Below are 26,854 nucleotides of genomic sequence, written 5' to 3'. Positions count from 1 at the left end.
GGACTGCCTTTATTGTGATTAATAGGTACTGAAGAACCAAATATGTTTATTGCACGGGGGTGTTAAATTCATCCACAATTTCTACAGTCTATTAAATAATGGGTGTGGGATTAGAGCACTAATACATCAACGCCAACGAAAACACTAATAGACTTACAAAGCAATAACAGAGTGTGCATGAGCCGGTGGGAAAACATAAAACTAGTTACTAACTTGTGAGAAGTAGCCCCTGAGAGAGCAGCTCTACCAAAATGGCCATCCTGTGCAATGGAAAGGTTGCCAGCCAACTTGTGCAAGAATAGAATAGATGTATCTGTACTCTTTGGTTCTTTCGGTAAAGTCACGTAGGTATATCATCATCCCTGTACCCATAAAGCCAAGGCCAACAGGACTAACCTCTGTGGTAATGAAGTGTTTTGAGCTCCTGGTGGTGACACACCTCAAAGCCATCACAGACCCTCTCCTGGACCGCCTGCAGTTTGCCTACAGAGCCAACAGGTCTGTGGACGACGCAGTTAACATGGCCCTCCACTTCACCCTACAGCACCTGGACACCCCAGCATCCTACGCCAGGATCCTGTTTGTGGACTTCAGCTCTGCTTTCAACACCATCGTCCCTGCCCTGCTTTAGGACAAGCTCTCCAAGCTGAACGTGCCCGACTCCACCTGCAGGTGGATCACAGACTTCCTGTCTGACAGGAAGCAGTGATTTAAGCTGGGAACACAAGTCTCTGACTCCCGGTCCATCAGCACCGGATCTCCTCAGGGCTGCGTCCTTTCCCCTCTCCTCTTCTCCCTGTACACCAACAGCTTCACCTCCAGTCATCCGTCAGTCAAACTCTTGAAATTTGCGGACGACACCACCCTCATTGGGCTCATCTCTGGTGGGGATGAGTCTGACTATACTGTAGGTGGGAAGCTGACAACCTGGTGACCTGGTGTAGCCAGAACAACTTAGAGCTCAATGCTCTTAAGACAGTGGAGATGGTTGTGGACTTCAGGAAGAATACACCCCCACTCACCCCCAACACCCTGTGCGACTCCCCAGTCAACACTGTGGAGTCCTTCCACTTCCTGGGCACTATCCTTTCCCAGGACCTCAAGTGGAACTGAACTTCAGCTCCGTCACCAAGAGAGCACAACAGAGGATGTACTTCCTACGGCAGCTGAAGAAATTCAACCTGCCAAAGACAATGATGGTGCACTTCTACACAGCCATCATTGAGTCCATCCTCACCTCCTCCACCACCATCTGGTACGCTGCTGCCACTGCCAAGGACAAGAGCAGACTGCAGCGTATCATCCGCACGGCTGAGAAGGTGATTGGCTGCAATCTGCCTACCCTTGAGGACATGCACACCTCGAGGACCCTGAGACGAACGAGGATAATGGTGGCTGACTCCTCCCACCCTGGACACTCTCTGTTCCAGCTACTCCCCTTAGGCAGAAGGCTGCGTTCCATCAGGACCAAAACCTCACGCCACAAAAACAGTTTCTTCCCATCCACTTGCTGGCCTCTTCAACAAGGCCAAGGGCTCACACTGACTTTAACACTTTATCTGAACAATAACACCTTGCCATATTTGCTCTATGTTACCCTATTTGTTATTTTGTATTTTTATATTGTATATTATAGCTATTTTATATATATTATTATATTCAAAATTATTACACACTTTAGCCCCTTCGTATTAGTTAGACTTTATACCTTTAGTATAGTTAGACTTGTACACCACTTACTTAAGATTTAAGATTCCTATATGTTGAATGTATGCACCTACCTGCCAAAGTAAATTCCTTGTCTGTGCGAACTTTCATGGTGAATAAAACCCTTTCTGATTCTGATAATGAACGATTATATCCTTTTCATTTTATCAACCGGCTTAACCAAACTTAATTTCCACCACACTTGCTCAATCTGAAGGTTGGCTTCTGCATCATGCTTCTTTGGAAAGTCTACACTGCAATGGAACATACTTTAGCATCTTGACAATGAACAATCAAATAATCGAAGCCAAGGTTGCAAGTGTACATCACGACCAGAAGGAGCTTTTTATCCCTCGGATTCCTCTGACGCCAGTTGAAAACATATTTCCATTCTCGATGACATGAAAACAATTGGCAATCCGTCCCACCTTTGGAGTCACCGCCAACAAGAGCCAAGGATGCACACTTCAGAAATGTTGAATCTTCCTCCCTGACTCTTTGGTTCTTTCGGTAAAGTCACGTAAATAGAAAAAAATAATAAAATATCACGACATTTCGATCGCAACACAAGCGGTCGTCCTCAGGCAGAATCTTTTTTTATCCAGCAGTGGAACTGCTGAAATGCAACAGAGCTGTTGCAGATTTGAAACACGGCAGAACCAATACCTCTGCAGTGGCTGATTATTGTTATAACGCAGTGGGCTCGCATTATATTGTGTTTTTCCGAGACCAAGGTACTCTGCAAACCTTCAGGCTACCATCAAAGATTTGTCCATGAAGCCATCCAGATATATAAACACAGAGACAATTTCAACCGAGAAGATGGGTATAAGGTGAACAATCATTAGAAGGACATTATTAACTAAGCAAAGACGTAACTTGCTGTGGTGCTTCCATTCTTCCCTGCCGTTTGGCTGATACCTCCGACTTTCTGAGTTGCATTGCCCTGTTAAGTGCCTCTGCATTAACGGGCTGGGGTCTCACTAACATGGCCACCTCTGCTCCCTTAGCCTCGATATATCGATAGCTCTGGCTGTGATGGGCTTTGTGTCTCACTGGCGCGACCACCGTTGCGGTGGTTCTCTTGCGTGGACGTGCTTGCCTCACAGCGCAGTTGGCAGCGCCGCAGCTTGTGTTACACAAAGACATGACATTAACTTACTAATCCCCCTAATCTCCCTGCTCAACGTCTCCCATCAACATAGTGCTAATATTCCATTAACACTGCTGTTGTGCGTATATGCGGGTATGATTTTCGTATGCGGCAACGGAAGCTCATTAAATGTGAATCACTCTCTAATCTCTCTCTCCCTAATCTCCCCCATTAAGACAACTGACATGCTTGTGTCCGGGGATGGAATTCATTTCTAGCTCAGACCCCACTTGCTTGCCAATCACCACAAATATAACCTTGTTGTAACAGCTCTCTCGCTGGTTCAGCAGTTCCACTGCTGGATTATTTTTTCTGCCTGAGGACGACCGCTTGTGTTGCGATCGAAAGTTTGTGATATATTATTTTTTTGTTTCATTTTATTTTTCTACCTACGTGACTTTACCGAAAAAACCAAAGAGGATAGATTCCTGCAGTCACAAAAGCTTCAAATCAAGATTCATCCTCCATTGTTACAGTAGTTTATATTTTACTATTGCTTTTATGGGTTACAATTGAAGCCCAAAGGCCCCCAAGGCCTCTGCAGGACTCAGGAGATGATGGCCCTCACGGACCGAAATCTTCTAGTCTCGTCCTAATGTTGCATGTCATTTTCAATTGAAATATCGTTGAACATTCATTTGTTCCTAACGAACTGTAATCTAGCAACACTACCACATTTTCATAATCACAAAACAATAGAAACATGGCTTACTTGTAGTCCATTGTTTACTAATGTGTAGGGATGTAAATGGGCTTTGTGTAGCGACGTAAATGGACGGCGTATACTTACCCGCAGGGGCAGACACAGCCCAGCAAGGGCAGTCGCAACATCCCTAGCCCCGGAGCAGGAGGGGGCTGTGGGGTATTAAAGGATCCCACGCAGCCCCGCCCCTCGGTGGGGAAGGTGTATATAAACGGACCTCTCCAGAGGTCCGGGACCAGTTGAAGAAGACAGAAGATGGAGCAAGCCAGCTAGGACCCTGAGACCCCTAGTCCCGCTGCCCTTATCAGGGCCGTGACTCTGTGTGGCTCAGTGTTGAGACCCTGGGAACCCCTGGCCAGACGTCTTTATCAGGGCCTGGTCCGAGCCGGCCAGTGGTTGGGACCCGCACCCTGCTAGGTCGGGTCGGATAGCCTCCCCTAGGTAACGCATAGCAGGAGGACCTGAGAGCGTGACCAGTGTCAGGCACGCTAGCCATAGGCTGTATTCTTAAGCTGTATAACTGACCGTTACTCTGTGTGTTATAAATAAACAAGTGTTGCCTCCAAGATCCGTCTCCAGAATCTGCAACACTACAAATGTATCCATTAAAATGGCCACACACTTAACTGAACAGCTATCCTTTCACTCGAGCAATACCTGTCCTTCAATACAGAAATACTAAGGATGTAAATGACCCTAGAGTGAAAAACCAAAGAGAAACACTCATTCAGACACAAATTCTTAAACGTAGAGCAATCTCCCAGACATAACAGAATGTGGCACCGGTCTCAAGTTATTTAACTCTTTGATTTAAAACAGAGGTGCAACATTTGTAGCTGTCACAGCTAGATTACTTACCGACATGAACTTTTCGCGTAGACCATTTAATACTTTATGTATTCGCATGTTTGATTGGGCATGATATTTATCATATACATGCAAACTGCATACGTTACAGATGTAAACTGCTTATGTATTTCCATGTGAAGTATTCGATAATCACAAATATATAAAATAACTATGGTGTGAGTTAGAACATTTACAATGGTATTTTGTGATAAGTGCAACACTATATCTGAGCAATAACATGGCCACCCCAGTAGGTTGATGCAGATGTAGTCTAATGCCTATTTCATAGGAAACTCGTAGCCTACCTATTAATCAGGACCTCTAACGTCCCTCGTCATCGCTGGAAGTCACTCAATCCCTTTTGTACCTATGCACTTAACCTTCAATTATTTCAACCCTGATGAAGCTTTTAGGTGAATGAAGTATAATAACTCGCAAACAAACACCTTGTGATAGACCCAGCGCATAAGATGCCTGGTTTTGATCTTTCGCGAAGCTCATGGTCCACCCAAAACTGCATCCGCACAAACTGTGCCAGATACGGATACCAGATGCACAAACAGACAATTAAAAACTCCAATGTGCGACTGGTAATCCAGAATCGAACATACAATATAAAACGATGTAGTGCCTGATCCACAAATACGAAGGAGACATTAAAGTGATACACTCCACTGCTCCTGATACAGTTATCTGTCTTGACCACTTGAATGTGAAATTTTAGTTGCTCTAAAGATGTTTAGTTTGTCCTTGCCCCAAACCTCCGATTAGCACGGTTGACTATGTACGGCGCCATTTGTTAACACTCGACTTGGAGATCAGTAAATAATGGACACGTTTTGTTGACGTGACCAAACTCATACTAATTGGCTGTGGTGGACGGAGGTGGGTTTATGGTACATTTACATTTAAGCGATCGAATCCGAAACACGTTTTTCTGAACAACCAGTGAGTATATTCAGTATATTTAGTATATTTAGTATACTGATGATACTATGTAGTTTATACTTTAGTTTTTTACGTGGTTGTTTAGTTACTGCAGCTACATACTATTAACATTCCTTCCCTTTATTAATGCTACCCCTATCCCCTCCCTTTGATGCTGCTAATCCTGCATAATGCACGGGCATAATATGACTTTGAAAACCCCCCGCCCACCTCCTACGCATTTCACAAGTAGTACTAATCACATACCTGCATTTCCCATAAATATGCTAAATTCCTCTTGATATGCAAATTATTTTGTCAAGGCGCCCTTCCCCCCTTCCAACCCAGCTTAAATATACGCTCCAAGCGTGGTGGTGTTTCATTTTGCTTCCTCTTAGTATCTTTCACTCGACGGTCAATGGTATAGTGTATAGCAGATTGTATAATAATAAATAGTATAAAATTGTAATGTTTAATACAATGTATGAGGCAATATATAGTATCGTAATTGTATAGTGAATATACAGCAGTGTGATATACAGTAGGGTGGATAGAATAATACATAGTGTAATATTACACTATGTATTATTCTAAGGTATAGGGTGGTGTATATTAATACAGTATATAATTTAATGTTGGGTTTGTCTATGGCAGCATATAGTACGGGGTAGACCCTTGTGATGTAAGGGAAAAAAGTTTAGCTGGAAGCATATTATATTTTTTGCGGCATAGAATTGTAATGTATTACTTACTGTTAGTAGCTCAGTTTATTGGAGAGTATACTTAGTATACTGATGATACTATTTAGTTTATACTTTAGTTTTTTACGTGGTTGTTTAGTTACTGCAGCTACATACTATTAACATTCCTTCCCTTTATTAATGCTACCCCTATCCCCTCCCTTTGATGCTGCTAATCCTGCATAATGCACGGGCATAAAATGACTTTGAAACCCCCCGCACACCTCCTACGCATTTCACAAGTAATACTAATCACATATCTGCATTTCCCATTAATATGCTAAATTCCTCTTGATATGCACATTCTTTTGTCAAGGCGCCCTTCCCCCCTTCCAACCCAGCTTAAATATACGCTCCAAGCGTGGTGGTGTTTCATTCAGACGCTGTCTCCCCGACAGACCTGGTCTTCACCTGAGGACGGCTGCTTGCGTTGTGGTCGAAACGTCGTGAGAATTATTTTATTATGTTTCATTTGTATTATTTTATTACTTCCCTTCTACGTGACTTTACCGAAAGAACCAAGAAGATGAATCCCTGCAGTCACGAAAGCTTTAAGTCGTAACATATTTAACGTTAGGCTATCTGTCTTAATAACATGTCAAGTGACAATACGAACTTTCTTGTCGAGGAGAAGAGGAGCAGGGTGTTAGAGACATAGCTCTGAGTAGTGCACACGAGATAGACAGAGTAGAGAAAACCAGTACAGCATAGTTCAACAGAGATTGTGTAGGTTTGTAGAATAATATACTATAGCAGCGTAATTAGATGTAAATATATTGAATGGAAATATAGTGGTGATTAAGAAAAAAGGTTACAAAGTAAAATATGATCGCTTGATTAAAGTACATTTTAAACTATAAAATATGAAGAAATAACCCTTATAATGCAAGTTATAAAGATAGATTTTTTATTCGTGTGTGAAAGTTGTGCAAGATATATGTTAAGCAGGTTATACCATATTCAATTTGAAAACTGATGTTTAATGCCAATTTATTTGTTGTAATTATAGATTACGTTATGCGTATAGCATTTAGAATTACTTTCTATAGTATGCGAGAAAAACACATTTTTAACTACCTTTTTATTGAGTTTTTTCATTGTTACATTGTAATATACTTGTTTCCATATCACTTCTCATGACAGTCGTGCAGCATATATTACCTGCGTTGACGATCTGATCCTGTGTCTACACTTTTTGTATCACTGAACTTCTTGGATATGTCTTGTTGGGATTTATTCCAGCCACCTGTGAAAGTACAAGTTTTGCACATGAGATAGAGATGTGCTACGTTTATATTGATTTAATTCCGGTTTAACACATTGAATGAGTTTAAAGCAAAAACTGTCAGATCACGTTTTCGACAGACCTATAAACACACTGCCAAAGCATTACACATTACTTAAAATACCGTGTAATCATGCATTAACAGCCATGATAGTCAGCCTTGGACAATACACATATGTCATCTCTGATCTACAGCAGGACATTGATAATCTGCATCTTTGGCAGCATCAAAGCTAGATTTGAAGCTTTCGTGACTGCAAGGATTCATATTCTTAGGTTTTTTCGGTAAAGTCACGTAGGTAAAACATTAAAATTAATAAAAGTTAAATAAAAAAAAATCACGACGTTTCGGAGGCAACACAAGTCTCCATCATCAAAGTCCCAGTACCGGACACCCTAACAATAATTGAGGACTTAGTCCAACATGGATTGAATTCTGAAGTACCTGCGCTGGTTAGGCATTGCCTCACCAACACCTATTTTACCTGGAATGGCACCTTCTACAAACAGAATGAGGGTACCCTTATGGGCTCCCCCTTGTCACCAGTTATAGCCAACATGTTCATGGAAAAGTTTGAATCAGACGCCATCCAGACATCCACCCTGCGTCCTTCCCTGTGGAAGAGGTATGTGGATGACACTTTCGTCATCTGGCCACATGGCCTCCCAGCATTGAACCACTTCTTGGACCACATCAATTCTAGACACCCATCCATCAGATTCACCATGGAAGTGGAGAAAGACGGTAAACTACCATTCTTGGATATTCTGTTTGAGAGGAGGCCTGACGGATCCTTGGGACATTCTGTCTACAGGAAAGCCACCCACACAGATTCCTACTTGAAACCGGATTCCCACCACCACCCATCTCAAAAGAATTCTCTCATCAAAACGCTATACCACAGAGCCCATGGCATTTCTGACCAACACCACCTGACCGGTGAATTAAGACATGTACATCGGGCCCTCAGGATGAACGGATACTCTGACCGCACTATCCGCCAAGCTGTTTCTCCCACCACACAGAAACAGCCACATGAAACTCCGACCAAAACTATCACGTTACCATACATAGCAGGCGTGACCAAAAAGATCTCCAAAATTCTAAACAAACATAAGATCCAAGTCTGATTCAGTACAGTGCATAAAATCCGTGATCTGATTCCATCTGTGAAGGATGTCGTTTCTGACTTACAGTATCCTGGAGTCTACAAATTGAGTTGCATTTGTGGTGATTGCTACATTGGAGAAACGAAACGTCATGTTTCTGATCGTGTCCGCGAGCACAAGTCAGATCTGAAACACGGCAGAACTGATTCTTTGGCCGTTGCCGATCATTGCTACAACTCGGTGGGCTCTCATGAAAGTGTCTTTTCCGAGACAAAGGTTCTCTGCAAACCTCCTGGCTACCATCAAAGGTTTGTACACGAAGCCATACAAATATACAAACACAGACATAATTTCAACCGTGATGATGGGTACAAACTTAGTAATCATTGGAAAGATGTTATCAACCACGCAAAAAAGACTTAATTACACATTTTTTGACCATCTTATCTGACAGGCACTATTTTACTTTACTTTACCGAGTGTTAACATCCCCAGTGTTTAACAGTACTCTCTTCATTGTTCAGCCAGCACTGGTATAAACATGGGCATTTTCGTTCTTTTATATCATGTGTATCAACAGGTGCTTGTACACACACATGTCCACGTACACTTGCACCCCACACTCTCTTTTGGCCTCCCCTCCCCCTCTCTGTCCAATGCGTTGGCGTGTGCAGCAGTGGTTGCTTGCGCACAACCACGTCCACGCCGCCGACTCTCGTGTGCCACGTCGTCCATCCTTTTGGCCCCGCCCCCCTCCCCCTCCCGATGCGTTCTACGTGGCACTTCGTGCCGTCTTTGAGCCCCGCTCCCCTCCCTCCCGATACGTTCCATTCATTGGCTACCACATTCTGATGAGCTCCCCCCCCTCTCCTCCCCCCTCAACTTGCTTTTAAGGGATTACATCTTGAATCATTGCCTCACTTGATGCAGCAAATCTGGCTGTGACGGTCCCACCTGATGACGGAGACTTGTGTTGCCTCCGACACGTCGTGATTTTTATTTTATTTTACTTTTATTAATTTTAATGTTTTACCTACGTGACTTTACCGAAAAAACCTAAGAATATAAGCCCCAAGGCTGTCTTGCCACCTATGCACATTGTGGCTCTGGACTTACAACGTATTAAGCAGGTTGACAACTTTCAATATCTAGGCGTTATCTGGATTCGAAACTATATTTTAACACCCACTTTGATCACTTGCCCAAGAAAATAAAAAAAACTTGTATTCCTTGACAGAAACAAACACAGTATTCTACATGTAGTCTAACTGAATGTAGTCAATGCCACTATTTTGCCCATATTTGATTATATCATCAGCAAATGTGACACTTTGTTTTTTCACCATTATCATTTATATCTTTGTTTTTTAACCAATTTTTGGAATATCATATTTCTACTATGCCGTGAGTACTTTTGGCCAAAACCTTATCTGACCCTCGTTTTAATTGTACAGTGGTACACTCTTCATGCAATTTTAGTGTTCTTGTTCAGTTTTGTAAATTAATTTTATTCTTCATAAAGTTTATCTTGGCAAAGTCAGCAAAGCAAGCTCCTATTATTTCCCTACATCTCGACAGGAACAGTCAATCTTATACAATCAATATGACCCTTGGCCTCGTCCTCCACCCTAGAGCTTTCCTAGCTCAGAGCAACTAGCGGGCAGGGTCAGCCAAGGGAATGAGAGCCATATTCCCAACATACAGTTGTTGGCTTCACGATATCATGCAGGTAGCAAGTTTCATCTTAGTTTCCTGCAGCAGCCTATGACTTTGCACAGTCATCCCATCGATAACGCAAAATTCTGTAAAGTGTTCAGACGTATCTCAAACATATAACTTTACCCTTTGGTTAAGATAACACATTTCAAACATGGTAAAATTCAATCTAATGCCCCAGTCTCAGTCGTTTTGACACTTCAGTATATCCAATGGTTTGTGAACCATGCTACTCAAGTAAGCAAACCATTCAATGACATTTGACGAATGTGAGTTTTTTTTGTAAAATGTGTTTATGCACTATTGCCAACACAGCATCACCAATTACTGGCATGTGTTTAATGTATATCAAACCTTGACATTCTTATCACTGATATCATAATTTAAACTTGTAACGCCCACATCATTTTCTCACTCTAATACAGAGAAATACAGACGGGCAGAAAGGGAGCCACATGATGAGAAAGCTGGAGCAGCCAGAGAATACCCAAAACTCTCCCAACTCATGGCACCTTTATTTAGGTCTTGCAGTGCAGTTCATTATTTAACACCATTTAACATATATATGTGAACTGCCGTGCACATTTATCTCACAAGTTCATATTTGTAGATAACAGCCCTTGCTGCACAGGCCAACACTTTAAAAACTGATCTTACTTTTATGGGAGGCACATTTCCGTCAGAATCAAATATTTTCAGAATCAAAATCTTTATTTAGATTGCAGGAGGAATCCGATGAGCCATCACGCTCTTTTTCACAGATGTCCAGTAGGGGCGGGTCAGCAAGCTACAAATGTCACTGGTAGCCCAGTGAGCTGTGACCCCACTACAGGATGTCAAGGGGTTATCATAGATAGAAGCCTGACCTTCAATCCCCACATTAAACACATCTGAAAATACTAAATCAATAATAGCCCTGGTACAGAAACTTGCAAGAACGGCCTGGGGTGCCTCAGCTGATGCCCTGCGAACTGCCACCCTCTTACTCATCCACTCAGTGGCAGAATCGCTGTGCTGCAGCCTGGTCCAGGAGCTCGTACAACTGCTAGATGCACAATTAAATAACACAATTGGCATCATAACCTGAACGCTGAAACCGACATAAATCACCTGCCTCCTTGTTATGGCTAACATTCTGCCATGAATTATCCAGAGAGACGTTCAAACTACAACGGAGTTTACGTGATTTCTAGCCAACGGCAACCTGCCCATCAACTAAGACCTTAAGCATGTACATTGGCGCCGACTTGAGTCCCGATTCCATTTCTGGAATCACTCTGTCACCATTCTAGAATCTCACCTAGATCTCGAAGAATGCTGGCCAACAGTGAAACAACGTGGACATTCACAATAAACACCTCATTTGAGACCCAAATATCGAACTACAAGTGTACCATCAACTGCTTTAGAATATCAACAGGCCAATGTACACATCTCCTTCATAAATTAACTAAAGACAAGCCAATGCGATTGTGGCCATGCAACCGAAACTCCTTGGTGATATAGTAAACCACTAGAGTCTGCACTCATTCAGTGGAGGAATAGCAAAACTACACGATGCCCTCTCGTGGCCAGCAGACATTGGCATTTCGCTACTGAACAAATTTCCATACGTGATGATGTATACACAGACTTTAACACACAGACATGAAGTCACACAGGCAAACACACCTACATGAATATGCTCGTGCAGGTGAGTAAATTATTGTCACGGATGTGGCAGCACCACTTGATGTCCTTGTTCTCAATAAGTATAAGGGACCATAAATTATCTCTCAGCTTTGTAATTCCCACCCATTCTCTGTGTGGGAATTTGTTTTGCCACGGAAATCGAACAAGCTCAATAGTGTGCCATGGAGTGGAAAAGGTTTGTTAAGCAATCCAGTACACGCCACCAGCACGTGATAGCTCTGGTTCACACATTTTACACATGACAGTTGCAATTTATTTCTAATTAATGTAAGTCTAGTTGTGCCCTATTTTGTCCGTATTGTTTTCAGATTATATATGTAGCGTAATTAATTTATGATTAATTAAAACACTTTATTTCACTATTTTTCTGTGACCCACCAATATATTTCACGAGCCACGAGTCTGTCACAAGAGATATCAGAATGGAAGATGGCAACCTGCAAGTGAGAAATCACGGCTAATGCAATCAACCTGGTGACTGAAGAAGAAGCCACCTACACCACTGCCACCAAGATAGGTGACCTGCAGAATCAGAATCAGAATATTTATTTATACTGGAAGAATTCGATGAGCTATGAAGCTATATTTCACAGATGTCCAGTAGCGGACGGTAATAATGTTACAAAAACAAAGAGTAAAAAACATGATATTGGTGCAAGTACAAGAAAGGTAAACAAATCACCAAAACATACAAATAAACTTAACCATCCCCATCCTACCAGGAAAAGTCCACTGAGGTATGAATTGCTCCACCAGTGTATAACAAACGCCACTACTTACAAATGGCATAATCCAGCACTCCAAAGTGCACAAATTCCAGTGATGTATCTGTTTGTTTCTGACATTAACAGCGACCACTCTAAGGGGGCTATGAAGCGAATTAAGACGATGGCAAATACCTCACAGACTTGAAGTTCGCATAAGATCTGCAACTGGTCTTTGATCCCAAACAGCCAGAAACGTTTTACTCTGCTTGCTGGAAAAGAGACTGTGGTGCCGCAGCAACGGAGCAAATCTGCCAGCGCTGCTATCCCCTTGCAAACCCCCACACGAACGCACGCACACCCCCTCTAAACACACACATACACCCACGTAGGGCCTCGTGGGGGGGGGGGGGGTCACCTGGCACCTGGGGATTTACCCGAAGGCACCCTCGTGGGGATGTCCCACGGTTTCCCAGTGCCAGGAGATTGGCTGACCCCCCCCCCCCCCAGGCCGAATTGCACTGCGGCCCTGTTGATTAACTTAAAATTGTATGGCCACGGCGAGCTCACCAAGCAACCGCGATGAAAACACATCGAACACAGGGGAATAGGGCCGTGGGGAGAGCAAAACACCTAGCGAGCTGGCGCGCATGAAAGACGACCCGAGATGGGACTTTTGAATAGGGAGGTGAAAAGGGAGAAAAAAAGAAACGGTTAAGTTAGTTCTTCTCCAGGCGGCCAGCGACGCGGTCAGACTCCCAGCCGCTCGATCATCCGAGAGACGCTCGCGAGTGCAGCCACAAATCGACCCAGGCAGAGACCTCCCGGACCCTCGTCCCTCTGACTCCCAGCACGTCCGTGAGAAACTGTGAGTATGTGAGAGGGGTGAGGAATAGCGCGAGGGCTCCCCGAGGGTTTGGATAGAGATGGGTGGAACGCTGCTGTCTCGGTAGTTTTGCTCTGGGCCACGCAGGGCTTTTCTTCAGGTACCCCATTAATACATTTTAGCGCAGAACAACGACGCCTCGTAATTTCTGTGTGTGTGGAGAGAGTGTAGGGGTGGTGTGAGTATATGCATATGTGTGAAGCGCGCGGGTATTCAATCCTAAAACGATCGCTGACATTCGCGTGCGTGCGATCGCGTGCGTATTTACCTAGCGCATTTTATGCAGTGGGTTTACGTAGCGACGATCGCCTTAAGGGGGTCGGTGTGGTGCGTAATTCGAGCGTGTGCGCGTCTGTGGCTGCGTGCTTGCGCTTGCCGATTGTGTTTGCACGGGGGATTAGCGCGCGAATATTGCCATCGATCGTGTTTGGACAGGGGATTAGCGCGCGAATATTGCCATTGATTCGATCATCGTGTGCCCGGGACTTGCGCTCACACATACACCTGCGCTCTTGCCGCCAAGGCAGAGTGAAACAGATTTCATGGGAGGGAGCAGAGGCCCGGCATATTCATACGGCTATTTTTGCGCGAGTCGGGGCAGGCAACCTGAGTGGGCACGCTTGCACACGCAGCCACCGCGCTAGAAGAAGGCATCTGATGCAGTGCATCAGGAGACATTTTAGGAAGTCCTGTGACTTTTTTGAAATTACAAAAAAGATTACATATGTGATGGTGTGCCCAGCATGCAAGAAGTGAGTGCTGAAAAGTGTGGGGGGTATATCCCAGTCTTTTTCGCAGTGATTTCTGTGTGGGTTAGGGGTATGTTCTTGCCCCTACTGTCTTCAATATCTGCATGTACTGGGTGATCTGTTGTGTAGTGAATCGTAGTCTGCATGGCACATCTTGTCGTGAAGTGAGGGTCACCAACCTTTACTCTTCTGAGGATCATGTGGTTTCAGAGTCAGTGAATGTCCAGACGTTGGCTCTTGAAGTCCTGAGTGTAGAGACAAAGCCGTTAGGATTGCATGTCTCCTGGTTTAAAATAAAAATCCAGGCTTTCCATTACTACTTAGATGGTGGTGTGCAGTGTTTACTTGTGTGCTTTTGTTGTAACAAGTTCATGTCGTTGTAATGCTGCGAATGTACGGGTATTTTTTGCCCCTACTGTCTTCAATATCTGCATGTGCTGGGTGCTTTGTTGTGTAATGAATTGTAGTCTGAATGGCACATCTTGTCGTCAAGTGAGGGTCACCAACCTTTACCCTTCTGAGGATCCTGTGATTGTTGAAGAGTCAGTGAATGTCCATATGTTGGCTCTTGAAGTCCTTGGGTGTAGAGACAAAGCCGTTAGGATTGCATGCCTCCTGGTTTAAAATAAAAATCCAGGCTTTCCATTACTCCTTAGATGGTGTTGTGCAGTGCTTACTTGTGTGCTTTTGTAGTGACATCGCGGATGACACTGTATGGTGCCTGCCCTAGAGAGGCAAGGCGTGTGATGTACTCACATCGCGGATATCACGTATGTAGCAACATCGTGTATGTCACCGAGTAATGCCGGTTCTAGCAAGGCATGGCGTGCGATGCACCGTCATCCCAGCGCTCACCAGCCCTAGTGAGGGCTTGGTGAGCGCTGGGATAGTGCAGCGGCACCGATTATGGCGTGTAGTGCTGTCTCCTACTGGAGGGAGTGGGAGAGTGTCAGCCCAGGGATAGGGTTACCCTGAGCCATGGCACTTTGGTTGACCCTGACGGCACGTGACCGATAAAGTATACAGGTGGCCCCCCAGATGGGGGCTAAGGGGTAGCCACGTGTCTTGGGGCAAGTGTGTTCGAAAAGAGTCGAGAGAAAGTCAGAGTTCTCTCGAAGGTGGCAGGGCCAAGGGCAGAGCTGACCCCGACCCGGGAGCATAGAAGCCGGGTCCCCGCAGGGACCGCGGTCATCGTTGCTACCGTCATCTGAAGCTCTACATTCTACGTCAAGAAGAAGCATCCAACACATGGTCCGGGACCCGAGAAGGGTCTGGTCAGTTGTAGCTAACTTCCAGTGACTTTACCGAAAGAACCAAGAAGATGAATCCCTGCAGTCACGAAAGCTTTAAATCGAAACTTCCAGTGTGTTATCTTCTTGGTTCTTTCGGTAAAGTCACGTAGAAGGGAAGTAATAAAATAATAAAAATAAAACATAATAAAATAATTCTCACGACGTATCGGCCACAACACAAGCAGCCGTCCTCAGGTGAAGACCTGTCGCCTCGACAGACCTGGCTGCTTGTGTTGTGGCCGAAACGTCGTGAGAATTATTATGAGGATGGAGGAGAGGCGCTGCCGGCTCAGTAGGGCGCCGTCTGGGCACACAACACTTTGTCGCTGGCGGGAACGGAGCTTCGGGCTCGGCACGGTCACCTCGCGGAGCTCCTCCAGGTCGTGGCGTCCATCCTTGCGGAGCTCCAACCAGCAGACTCGGCAGTGACAGAGGGAGCAGCGGAGCCGCTTAAAGAAGACGACTCCACCGCCATTTCACGCTATGCGGCAACTTCGGTGGCGCAGCCCGTGCTCGCGGCCGCCATTTTCTCGCCGGCGCAGAGTATGCAGCCCGCCAAATCCGAAGCTGCATCGACATCACCGGTGGACATCCCATCTCTCCGGCGTCCGCTTCCCTTTATTAAGGAATTTGCAGCCGCCGGTGGCAACTGGGCGGCCTTCAAGCGATGATTCCTCACGAACGCTGACTTAACTGGGTGGACGGAGGCGGAGGCGCTGAGAGCGCTACCCGCCGCCCTTGACGACGATGCCCTCGCGGCATTTCTTATTATCCCACCATTAGAAAGGTCGACCCTAAATCAGGATTTTGACCAGATGGTGGCGATTTACGAGTGTCCGTCGAATGTGCGCCACAAGTTTGCTACATGACGGAAAGGGGAAGCCGAGACACCCCTCGCCTTCCGTAGCACACTTTTGGCACTAACGAAGGATGCCTTCTCAAGAATGGACCACGATGGCATCGACGCGTTGGTCCTCGAAAGACTACTGGTATTGGCCAAGGACCTCAACACCGTTCTGCCAGCCGTGGATGACGATGATCTCTCGTCTCTCAAGGTTGCCAAATGCATTCAGGCCCAGCATGTTTTACAACGACATAGGGGGTTGATTGCGTGTACTGTGGCCTGGGAGGAGCCAGTTGCACCTGAAGACGTGGAGCCCATTCCAGCCTGTGCATCGACCCTGGGTGGAGGCAGGCGAGGGGACGGTGTGACACAATGGACAGATGAACAGCGACGGCCAAAGGCATCGCCTCGTGCCGGAGGCGGTCGCGTCGTCTGCTACAGCTATGGCCTGCTGTGGCACGTCTCGTCGGGCTGCCACGTACCATGACGAAGCCTCCCTGGACCATTGCCATCATCCGCTTCCCTGTACCCTAAGGTGAGTTGCAACATTCTCCACACTCGGCCCCTGGTTCCACCTCACCCATCTAGGACGTTTGGATCGCGTACCTGTCGCGTGTCGGTACGGGGGGTGCCTGAGCATGATCATGACTTTCTACTGCTCTGACCTGGTCAGTGGTCAGAGCTGGCCCATCGAGTGGTGGCCGCGACCGCGGGTTTGTCCGCCGTGGTTGGGTTTATAGTAAGTGTGGAAATTAGGATGCTTGTTTACACTGGTACGTCGGCGACCATCATTTCTGAATTGATTTATAATATTTTGCCGCATAAATGTCGGGTCTTAGGCCCTGTCGAAGCACCATGCTTCACCGCTAACAGAGGCTCATTGGGTATTATTGGGCAAAGAACAGCCAAGGTGTGCATTCCTAATGTAAAATTGACAGGACATGTTCTTGTTTCCATGTCCCTTGCCATTCCTTGTTTGCTTGGGACCGATTTTCTGGGCAGGATACTCCTGAAAATTAGGGTTGACCAGGGGTGCCTGGAATTACCATCCGGCCATTGAATGTCATTTTTGCTTTCCCCCACCCGCTTATGCACGGAAAACGCTACCGTGCAAGTACTTGCGCGTCAAACGCTGAAGATTCCCCCCAGTGCGCAAATGCTGGTTCCCCTCCGATTGTGGAAGCCGCTTGATCCGAGAGTGTTGGCATAAGGAATTATTTTGGGGCCTTGTGGACTGATGTTAGTGGCAGCTCAGACGTTAGTATCCAACGATCAGGAACCTTTCATTCAAGTTCTTAACAGGAGTAAACTGTGCTTACTCATGCGTCGCTGGCGCTTCCTGAGGGGAGCGTCGTCGGAAATGTGGACACCACGTCTCATATACATGGATGAGGGGTGGATGGATAAGCTTAGTGCCGAGAGTGTGGATTTGTCTGAGGGCCAGAAGGGAAAGCTACGAGCAAGGGAAAATTTGATATTGGCTGCACATTGCTCTTGAGCCATCATATTGATACGGGTGATGCCTCTCCTTTTCGGCAGAATCCCTACCAGCTGAGCCCTACGGAAAAGGAACACGTTCGGCTGGCGGTTGACAAAATATTAGACGTGGACATTATTTCAGCCACGACCAGCCCTTTGGGAACCCCAATTGTACTTGTAAAAAAACACAATGGTAGCTTACGGTTTTGTGTCGACTTCTACAAGCTTAATCAGGTCTCCGTCGCGGATGCGTATCCCTTACCTCTGATGGATGACTAGCTAGACACTCTGGCGGGGGCGCGGTTCTTTTCTACTCTTGATCTCCTTTCCAGGTTTTGGCAGTTGCCGCTTGATGAAGCCTCGAAACCTAAGACTGCCTTTCGTACACTACAAGGCTTGTTTGAATTTAATCAGCTTCCCATGGGTCTTCATTCTGTGCCGGCCGTGTTCCAGCACTTAATGGAACTGGTCCTAGCTGGTCTCCAGTGGGACTCGTGCTTAATATATCTCGACGATGTCATCGTCTTCAGAAGTATGTTCGATGAACACCTAGAACGTCTCCGCGCTGTCTTTCTCAAAATGCGTGCGGCTAACCTGAAATCTAAGCCACAGAAATGTTACTTTCTCCAGAAATTGGTTCGGTATCTTGGCCATATAGTTAGCGAATCGGGTATTGCGACCCACCTGGAAAAAACCGCGTGCGTCCGAACTTGGCCGACCCCCACGTTAGTGGGGGAGGTATGCAGTTTCATAGGGTTTGCGTCTTATTATCGCCGCTTTGTTGCCGGGTTTGCGTCCATCACGAAACTTCTCCACGAATTGATGGCTAAAGGTCACAAATTGCATTGGGGGGAGGAGGAGGCCACATTTTGTGCCACCCGGGATAGCTTGGTAAATGCTCCTCCCCTGCGCTACCTTGATTTATTGTTGCCATTCATCCTTGATACAGACGCCAGTATCACCAAAATTGGAGCTGTCCAAGTCGTCAATGACGTTGAGAGTATTGTTGCATACGGCAGCAGGGTGCTGTCTCCGGCTGAACAGCGGCACTGTATCACACACCGGGAACTGTTGGCTATCATGGTCTTTGTGCAACAGTATCGCCCCTACTTGTACAGTAGACACTTTGAGGTGCGCTCTGACCACGCAGCGCTCCAGTACGTATTGCATGTCGACCAACCATCAGGCCAACTATCACGCTGGCTGGAGGTCCTCCAGGACTATTCCTTTCAAGTTCCTTATCGCAAGGTTTTCTGTCATATGAACGCCGATGCACTGTCGCGATTGCCAATGAGTGAGGGGTGCGCATGCTTTTCGGGCTCCGGATGCTGTAAACAAGCCAATGTGACCTCGCCCCCTCACCTCGCGACATCGGCTGAGGCTGTGACAGTCGAGGCGGACAGCAGTTCGTGGGACGCTGTCATTGGGTTGGACTACGAGGAATGAGGACGCATCCAGACGGAGGACGCTTCCCTGCTTAAATTACGACGTCGTTTCAGAGAGACTGATGTGGGCACGGATCAGCGCAGCATCGCCTCTGTCATCCTTAGCGGCGGCTTACTCATGCATTGGGATGGGGGGCTGCACCCTTATAAGATTGTTGTGCCCACAGCCTTTTGAGGCAGGGTTGTTTGGGCTGTACACGAGCGTCTCTTGCACCTGGGCGTGCAAAAGACGCTGGCAACGCTCAAGTTAGACTTCTTTTGGCCTATCATGGCAGAGGATGTTGCTAATTTGCTCAAAGGTTTGTGTGCAGTGTGCGCGGTGGAAGCCGCCGGCGAAACCCTGTTGTCCACCGTTACAATCAATTCAGGTTTCATGCATTAACAAACTTGCTGCTCTGGACATCCTTGGTCCGTTTCCCACTTCCACTTATGGAATAAGTATTTGCTTGTGGGAGTCAAGTATTTTTCACCCTGGCCCGTGGCCTGGCCGCTCCCCAACCAATCGGCAGCGATGATCACCGAGGCATTCCTCAATGATTTTGTGATGGACAAGGGTGCTCCCGAACGTCTTTTGACTGTTCAGGGCAATAATTGTTATTCTAGATTGTTGTGTGAAGTCTTTGATTTTTTGGGAACAAAGAAAGTACGCACATCACCATACCATCCGCAGATGGATGGCATGGTTGAGTGGCTGCACAGGAATCTGACCTCTATGTTGAGCCATCAGGTCAGTGAGTCCCAACTCGATTGGGACTTGCACATCCTCACAGTCCTGGCCACTTATTAGATAGCTCCTCATGCATCCACTAGCTACTCACCATTTTATTTAGTGTAGGGAAGGGAATACGATCCCCCAATTGATGTTCAGTTACAAGCAGCACCCAACAGGGCTAAATCTAATATTTTGGACTTGGTGCGCTTCCATCTTCAAAAGATTTCTGAGGCACGGGAAGCTTCCACGGTAAATTCCGAATCGCGCCAATTAGCCAATGAGCGGCTTAAGGGGGTCCGTACTTCTACACATGAGTGGGTATCTGGGGACAGAGCTTGGTTGCACTGTCCACAGTTACCGGTGGGTACATCGCCTAAATTATTCAAACCCTGGAGAGGGCCAGTTGATGTTGTTCGGGTTGTTCGGCCGCAGTGTGTCCAGATCCGATTGGGATGGCGGAGTTGGTTCGTACATCCCTCTCACCTTAAACCATTCATCGCTCCGCGTGAGTTCATATCATCTCCATACCGCAGGGGCCGAGTGTCGGGTGTGTCCGATGAGCTGAGGTGTTTGCCCGGTGAGGTTGGTCCTCAGCGGAGTGCTGCGCGCCTGATGTCCCCCAAGCAGCCGCCTGTGCCGGCTTCGCTGGCTTTGGACGAGGAGGACCCTTCAACCTGGCCTAGTGCTCTTCGTGAGGAGCTGGGTTTGGCGGTATATTTGCACATTCCCCCTGGGACCTCGAGGATGAGCGAGCCCACCTCCCCTAGGGGCCCGTCAAAATGTATTCGCTCAAAGACTCGGTTTTCGTGATCCCCATGCACACACGCTCCCACACTGTCAGTTGGTTGCCACGCTCGTTGGGTCATGGCGGCTATTTGCTGAACCTTGCCGTTATTGTGCTCATGGGCGTTGTTACACGGTGAATGTGGGAGGTGGTGGTGAGTAAGGGGATTCCGAACATCCACATGTTTTCGTTTTTTTTCTTTTCTCCCTTGTGTATTGTTGGGCTTGCGCCCTTTTTCCCTGTTGGTTGTGTATATGTGTTAGAGGCAAGGCATGCAATGTACTCACATCGCGGACATCACGTATGTAGCAGCATCGTGCATGTCACCGAGTAATGCTGGCTCTCTCAAGGCACGGCATACGATGCACCGTCATCGCGGACACCCATAGGTGGGTGTAGTACCAGCCCTAGTGAGGGCTTGGTGAATGCTGGGATAGCGCAGTGGCACCACGCATGGCGTGCAGTGCTGTCTCCTATTGGAAGGAGTGGGAGATTGTCAGCCCAGGGATAGGGTTACCTGAGCCATGGCCCTCTGGTTGACCCCGACGGCACGTGACCAGTAAAGTATACAGGGGGCCCCCAGATGGGGGCTAAGGGGTGGCCACGTGTCCGGGGGAAAATGGACTCGAGAAGAGTCTAGAGAAAGCCAGAGTTCTCTCGAAGGTGGGCGGGGCCAAGGGCGGAGCCAGCCCCGACCCGGGAGCATATAAGCCGGGTCCCGTGGGGACTGCGGTCGTTATTGCTACCGTCATCTGAAGATCTACGTTCTACATGAAGAAGAAGCCTCCAACACGTGGTCCGGGACCCGAGAGGGTTCCGGTCAGTTGTATCTAACTCTCAATATGTTAGTGTAGTTAGCCAGGTGGTCCAACACCCTAGGCTGGCTGTATCTGGTAAATGGGCAGCTACCCCCTTGTGTATTCGTGTTGGTGTAATAAATGTGTTGCCTCTAAGAAGTACATATGCGACTCAGTTGGGCCCAGGACACTTTTGTTGTAACAAGTTTATGTCGTTGTAATGCTGCGAATGTACTAGTATGTTCTTGCTCCTACTGTCTTCAATATCTGCATGTACTGGGTGCTTTGTTGTGTAATGAATTGTAGTCTGAATGGCACATCTTGTCGTGAAGTGAGGGTCACCAACCTTTACTCTTCTGAGGATCCTGTGATTGTTGCAGAGTCTCTGAATGTCCATACGTTGGCTCTTGAAGTCCTGGGTGTAGAGACAAAATCGTTAGGCTTTCCATTACTCCTTCGATGGTGTTGGGCAGTGTTTACTTGCGTGCTTTTGTTGTGTAGCAGCATCGTTGAGCCATCTTTGAGCGCTGTGCATGATCGTCACTACTTGTAGCCTGTAATGACGGCCTCGAGTCAACAGGGGGCAAAGGTGAATCTAATGGTGATGAGTCAGGGAACAAACCCCCAGACCCCCAGGAAGGGGGGTGTGGGATAACATCACTCTCCAGGCCCCTCCAGACGGTTCCAGAAAAGAGGAGTGGCTAGGGGCGGAGGGAGCCAGAGACGAGTATAAAAGACGGTCCCCTGAATGGACCCGGCAGTCGTCGTTACCCGAAGACTCAAGAGCAACCCTGGAGCTGCCACCTTGAAGATCTATGCAAAGAGCCCAAGGGCAGAACCCGAACCCCTGGCTAGGGTTGGGTCAAAGCTTAACCAGTGAAGAGGTTAGAGCGCAACTAGTATTAGGGCAGGCTAGCCTGGAAGGGGATACCTCCCTAGGGATCGGTGAAAAGGGCCGTACTCCTATGTGTATTTTAAATGTTGAAATAAACGTGCTGCCTCCAGAAGAGTGAAGTCTTCTCAAATTTGTACCCACTACAGTTGAAACCAGTTTATGTCGTAATTCTGAGAATGTACTGGTATGTTCTTGCCCCGACTGTCTTCAATATCTGCATGTACTGGGTGATCTGGTGTGTAGTGAATCGTAGTCTGCATGGCACATCTTGTCGTCTAGTGAGGGTCACCAACCTTTACTCTTCTGAGGATTATGTGATTGTTGCAGAGTCAGTGAATGTCCAGACGTTGGCTCTTGATGTCCTGGGTGTAAAGACAAAGGCGTTAGGATTGCATGTCTCCTGGTAAAAAACAAAACATCTAGGCTTACCATTACTCCTTCGATGGTGGTGTGCAGTGTTTACTTGTGTGGTTTTGTTGTAACAAATTTATGTCGTAATGCTGAGAATGCATTGGTATGTTCTTGCCCTCACTGTCTTCAATATCTGCATGTACTGCGTGCTCTGTTGTGTAGTGAATCATAGTCTGCATGGCACATCTTGTCGTCAAGTGAGGGTCACCAACCTTTACTCTTCTGAGGATACCGTGATTGTTGCACAGTCAGTGAATGTCCATACGTTGGCTCTTGAAGTCCTGGGTGTAGAGACAAAGGCGTTATAATTGCATGTCTCCTCGTTTAAAAAATAAACATCCAGGCATTCCATTACTCCTTAGATGGTGGTGTCCAGTGTTTACTTGTGTGCTTTTGTTGTAACAAATTTATGTCGTTATAATGCTGAAAATGTACTGGAGTTAGGGCAATGATGAAAGTAATAATGATAATGCAAACGTTGGTGTGAAAACAGGTATGTAGCTGATTCAGGAGATGACAATTATGGGAAATGTGTGTGTAAAGGAATGATATACGGATTTCAGACTACAATGACTGTGGTGTTACATGGACACAGGGTTAGAGAGGCCCCACAACTTATCACAGCAAGGGAGAAAGGTCAAAGGAATGAGACTGGTAAAATAGCACCTTGAGTGTTTAAATTTAATGTGTCCAGCAGATGCTCTGGCCATCGATCACCTGTTGTATTGGTCAAATGTTGCTCAACTGTTGGGGGACAGTCAATAAGAAGTACTTGGGTCTTGTAACCATTCAGCAGAAGAAAACTATTCTGCATCCAATATTTTATGAATGAGTGATGGGGAAGCACATATGTCACAGATGCAGGCAGATCTCAACTGAAAATATATGTCGGTGTCGTCTCCATAACAGCGATAGCACAACCCCAGAAATCAAAGCAAAGCTCCAAGTGGAGCCGAAAGGGTCCAAGTGTCGTTTCTTGAGGAACCCCAAATAACACTGGGCTGACAGAGGACAAATGTACTCCACACAGTTGTTCAGGCACTTGATTAGAAAGTTTAGATCAATCGTGTCAAACACATTGCTAACATAAAGAAGAACGAGAGCACCTGAAATTTCGTGGCCTGCAGAGCTCAACAGTTCATTTACCACCTTAGACAAGGCAGGATCCGTGCTATGCCATGAACTTAATCCAGATTGATCAGGGTCAAGCAGATAATTTAAGGCCATATATTGCTGGAGTCAATTTGCCACAGCACTTCAGAGATAGGATGGAAGTTAACCAAAAACTCTGGATCACAACCCGGCTTCTAAAGAAGGGAAGTTACCGCTACCATCTTAGAACAGATCGAATGCAAATAAAGCCAGACTAGTAAAGTTATTTTGGAGAAACCTATTTGGAAAACGATCGAGATTTAAAAATCAAAGGAGTGAGCTTAGAATAATTGATATCACAGAGCTCAGTTAGTGCTGTACCCTTAAAAGAAGGAAAGAAATCAGAAGTAAGAGGAGCAGCAAATGATGAAGACAGTCAGGAATTATTAGAAATAATGTATGAGCGAAATAGTTTAACAACAAGTGACTGTGGCAGTCAGAGTGATGGCTTTGGGGGCAGGGTGTTTCTTTGTTTGGGGAGGAGCGAGGAACGTGCGGGGGTGGCTTTGTGCAAAAGTGGTTGCAGGTGTGTGGGATTGGATTATCTCGTGGGCAAGGGGGTTTGGACTCGTGGGCACGCTGTGCTAATCAAATTGTGGAGGGGCCCAAGGGTGTGATTGAATTGGGGGGAGGGGAGGGGCGTGGGGGTTTCATTCCGCGCCTCATCCTGTTCGAGGCGGCTGCTGTGCTGGAGATGGAGACTGAGGCGGGGTGGGGGGATTTCATTTCACTCGAGGTGGCTGCTGTGCTGGGGACTGATTCGTTGAGGGAGTGTTTTGTTCCAGAGCCGGTTGGTGCTTCGTGCGTGCCTTCGGGGTTTTGCTCAGCAGTTTTCTCCCACCAGCATTCGTGGTGGAGGAAGTCTGTGAAGCCGTGGTTGCCGGGTTGTTGTGTGACTGTGTTGGTTGTTGTGGTGTGGTGAGGGTAGTAGGCCGGTTGTCCTTTAGCGATTAAAATTATAAGTAAACCCTATATATCTGGACTATACCGGCAGTGATCTTGGTTATATTCCGCACATGGTCATTTGGGGCGTCGAGTGAAATAGGGGCCCCACCATAATTTAAACAACAGCGATGCTCGCTAGGGTTTCTGGTATAGACCGAAACCTGCTAAAGCATGTCCCAAAGGAACGCACCGTTACAGTGACACCAATCCAGTACGACCGAGACTATGCTCCTTTTAAATGAACGTATCCATTTAATGCATACAGTCTATATGATTTCTATTCGGGGAGGTCTAGATTGCACACTTGAAATGGTTACTTACCGATATTTTCAATCCAATCCTGGAGCTCCAGATGGTAACTGTTTTTCACATCTCTGAGCGATTGTAGGAATTTTTTGCAATCCTCCTTTTGGCTGTCAATGAAGTGGTCGACGAGGAAGCGAGACTGCTTCTTAGAGTCATTGATTTCTTTAGCCTGTTTATAAACCTCTCTGTTTATTATGTGTTTACAGTCCAGTTCATCCAGCAAATCAGAGGGGTCTTCACGAATCCATGCTATAAGTTTTATTTTGTTTTCCCAGATCACGTCATGCCAAGAAATATCATTCTCTGTAGTGTCTGTTCAATTGCAAAAGGGAGCACACCAGTTGAATAAGTTAGATGTCTGATTAGCGCATTCAATATAATCCAATCGAAAAATACACAACTTATTAACATGAATGAGCAAGTTAACATCATTATCAGTCTTTATTATTTTCTGAACAAAGCCTTCACCCTGTGATGCGACAATCCACGTCTTTTTTTGCGCACAAGTTCATATCATCACTTTCAGCATTATTCTCGTCTCTGACGTGACCCATGCTCTTGGTGCCACCCAGTGTCGTCCATTTGCTACCATCCCTTTTAGCGGTGAAACCTGCCCAAGCCCACTTTTTTGACTGGACATATAACATTTTGCATTTTGTTCTCGAATCCTTGTGCACCATTTTCTGCCTCGAGTTGTAATTTTTAGCGTACATTTCTACGTAAAATACAATGTTTGTTCTATGTTCATAATCGGTAAATATTCCAATTCAAATTGAATAAAACGATGCTTTTCATTTTCATACCTGATAGGACTCGCCTATTAAAATGTTCATATTGTTACTGGTTTTCTTACAGTACTTTCCTTAGATGTACCAGGTTTGTCAAGTTCCAATTTTCTTTGTCTATAGGTCCTTTCTCGCCTCCGGCCACTCATCGATCTCTATATCAGGCCTCAACACAGTGGTTGTTTTTATGTCTGTGTGTCTCTCTGCATGTGTGTCTGTCTGTGTCTCCATGTCTGTGTTTTATCTCTCTCTCAAATTTAGCAATCTTTGGAAGAAGGTAATCAACCAGGTCGAGTGACTGTTGTGTTAGCCGACTGTGTTGTATTGCATTACATTTCTAAGTTTACTAGGTTTGTTTTCTCATTCATTCTTACCTGATGACGGTTGCTTGTGTTGCAATCAAAACGTCGTATTCTATTATTTAATTTACTAGCTTCTTTGCCCGTCCTAGGACGGAAGCTGTAATATTTAAGAAAAAAATGAGCAGAGTAAAATTGTATCTTGTGTAAATTAAATGGCAGTGAATCTTGCACGAAAGTATGCCATTAAACACTTAACTGCATTTCACTGAAGCACTGTATATAACTGACTTTCAGTTTGTTCTAATTCACTGCTCTGATGCTTTATTCTCTTCTGCTTTCGGTCGCTGGGGTTCAAATAAATTGGATTGCAATACAAGATCTGGAAAATCACCGAGAAATGTATATTTAAACAAAATGTAGAAGTGTGGTGCTACGACCGCGGAGCAACTCCGCAAGCGCCGCGACTCCCTCCCGCCCCCCACAC

The 26,854-nt window shown here is 46.1% G+C and overlaps 1 protein-coding gene across 3 annotated transcripts in view; it reads right to left on the bottom strand.

Moving 5' to 3' along the window:
* The window catches only part of LOC144735410 (uncharacterized), a 114,766-nt gene that overhangs the window by 40,620 nt on the left and 47,292 nt on the right, over nucleotides 1–26,854 (bottom strand). The window contains exons 2-8 of one of the 3 annotated variants that reach the window (XM_078617802.1): nucleotides 25,299–25,595; nucleotides 23,093–23,161; nucleotides 22,763–22,831; nucleotides 21,921–21,989; nucleotides 14,735–14,797; nucleotides 14,401–14,466; nucleotides 7,241–7,325 (exon numbers count right to left, since the gene is read on the bottom strand). In XM_078617802.1, coding sequence (XP_078473928.1) covers nucleotides 7,241–7,325; nucleotides 14,401–14,466; nucleotides 14,735–14,797; nucleotides 21,921–21,989; nucleotides 22,763–22,831; nucleotides 23,093–23,161; nucleotides 25,299–25,595 — 718 coding nt within the window. Of the gene's footprint in view, nucleotides 1–7,240; nucleotides 7,326–14,400; nucleotides 14,467–14,728; nucleotides 14,798–21,920; nucleotides 21,990–22,762; nucleotides 22,832–23,092; nucleotides 23,162–25,298; nucleotides 25,596–26,854 lie in introns of all 3 variants that reach the window. The other 2 variants (XM_078617801.1, XM_078617803.1) reach the window with 2 other exon arrangements.

The sequence above is a fragment of the Lampetra planeri genome, chromosome 55, assembly GCF_965212315.1.
Source record: "Lampetra planeri chromosome 55, kcLamPlan1.2.h2, whole genome shotgun sequence".
Taxonomy (NCBI): domain Eukaryota; kingdom Metazoa; phylum Chordata; class Hyperoartia; order Petromyzontiformes; family Petromyzontidae; genus Lampetra; species Lampetra planeri.
Note: the sequence above shows the minus strand (reverse complement) of the source record. Positions and strands in the feature narration are given on the sequence as shown.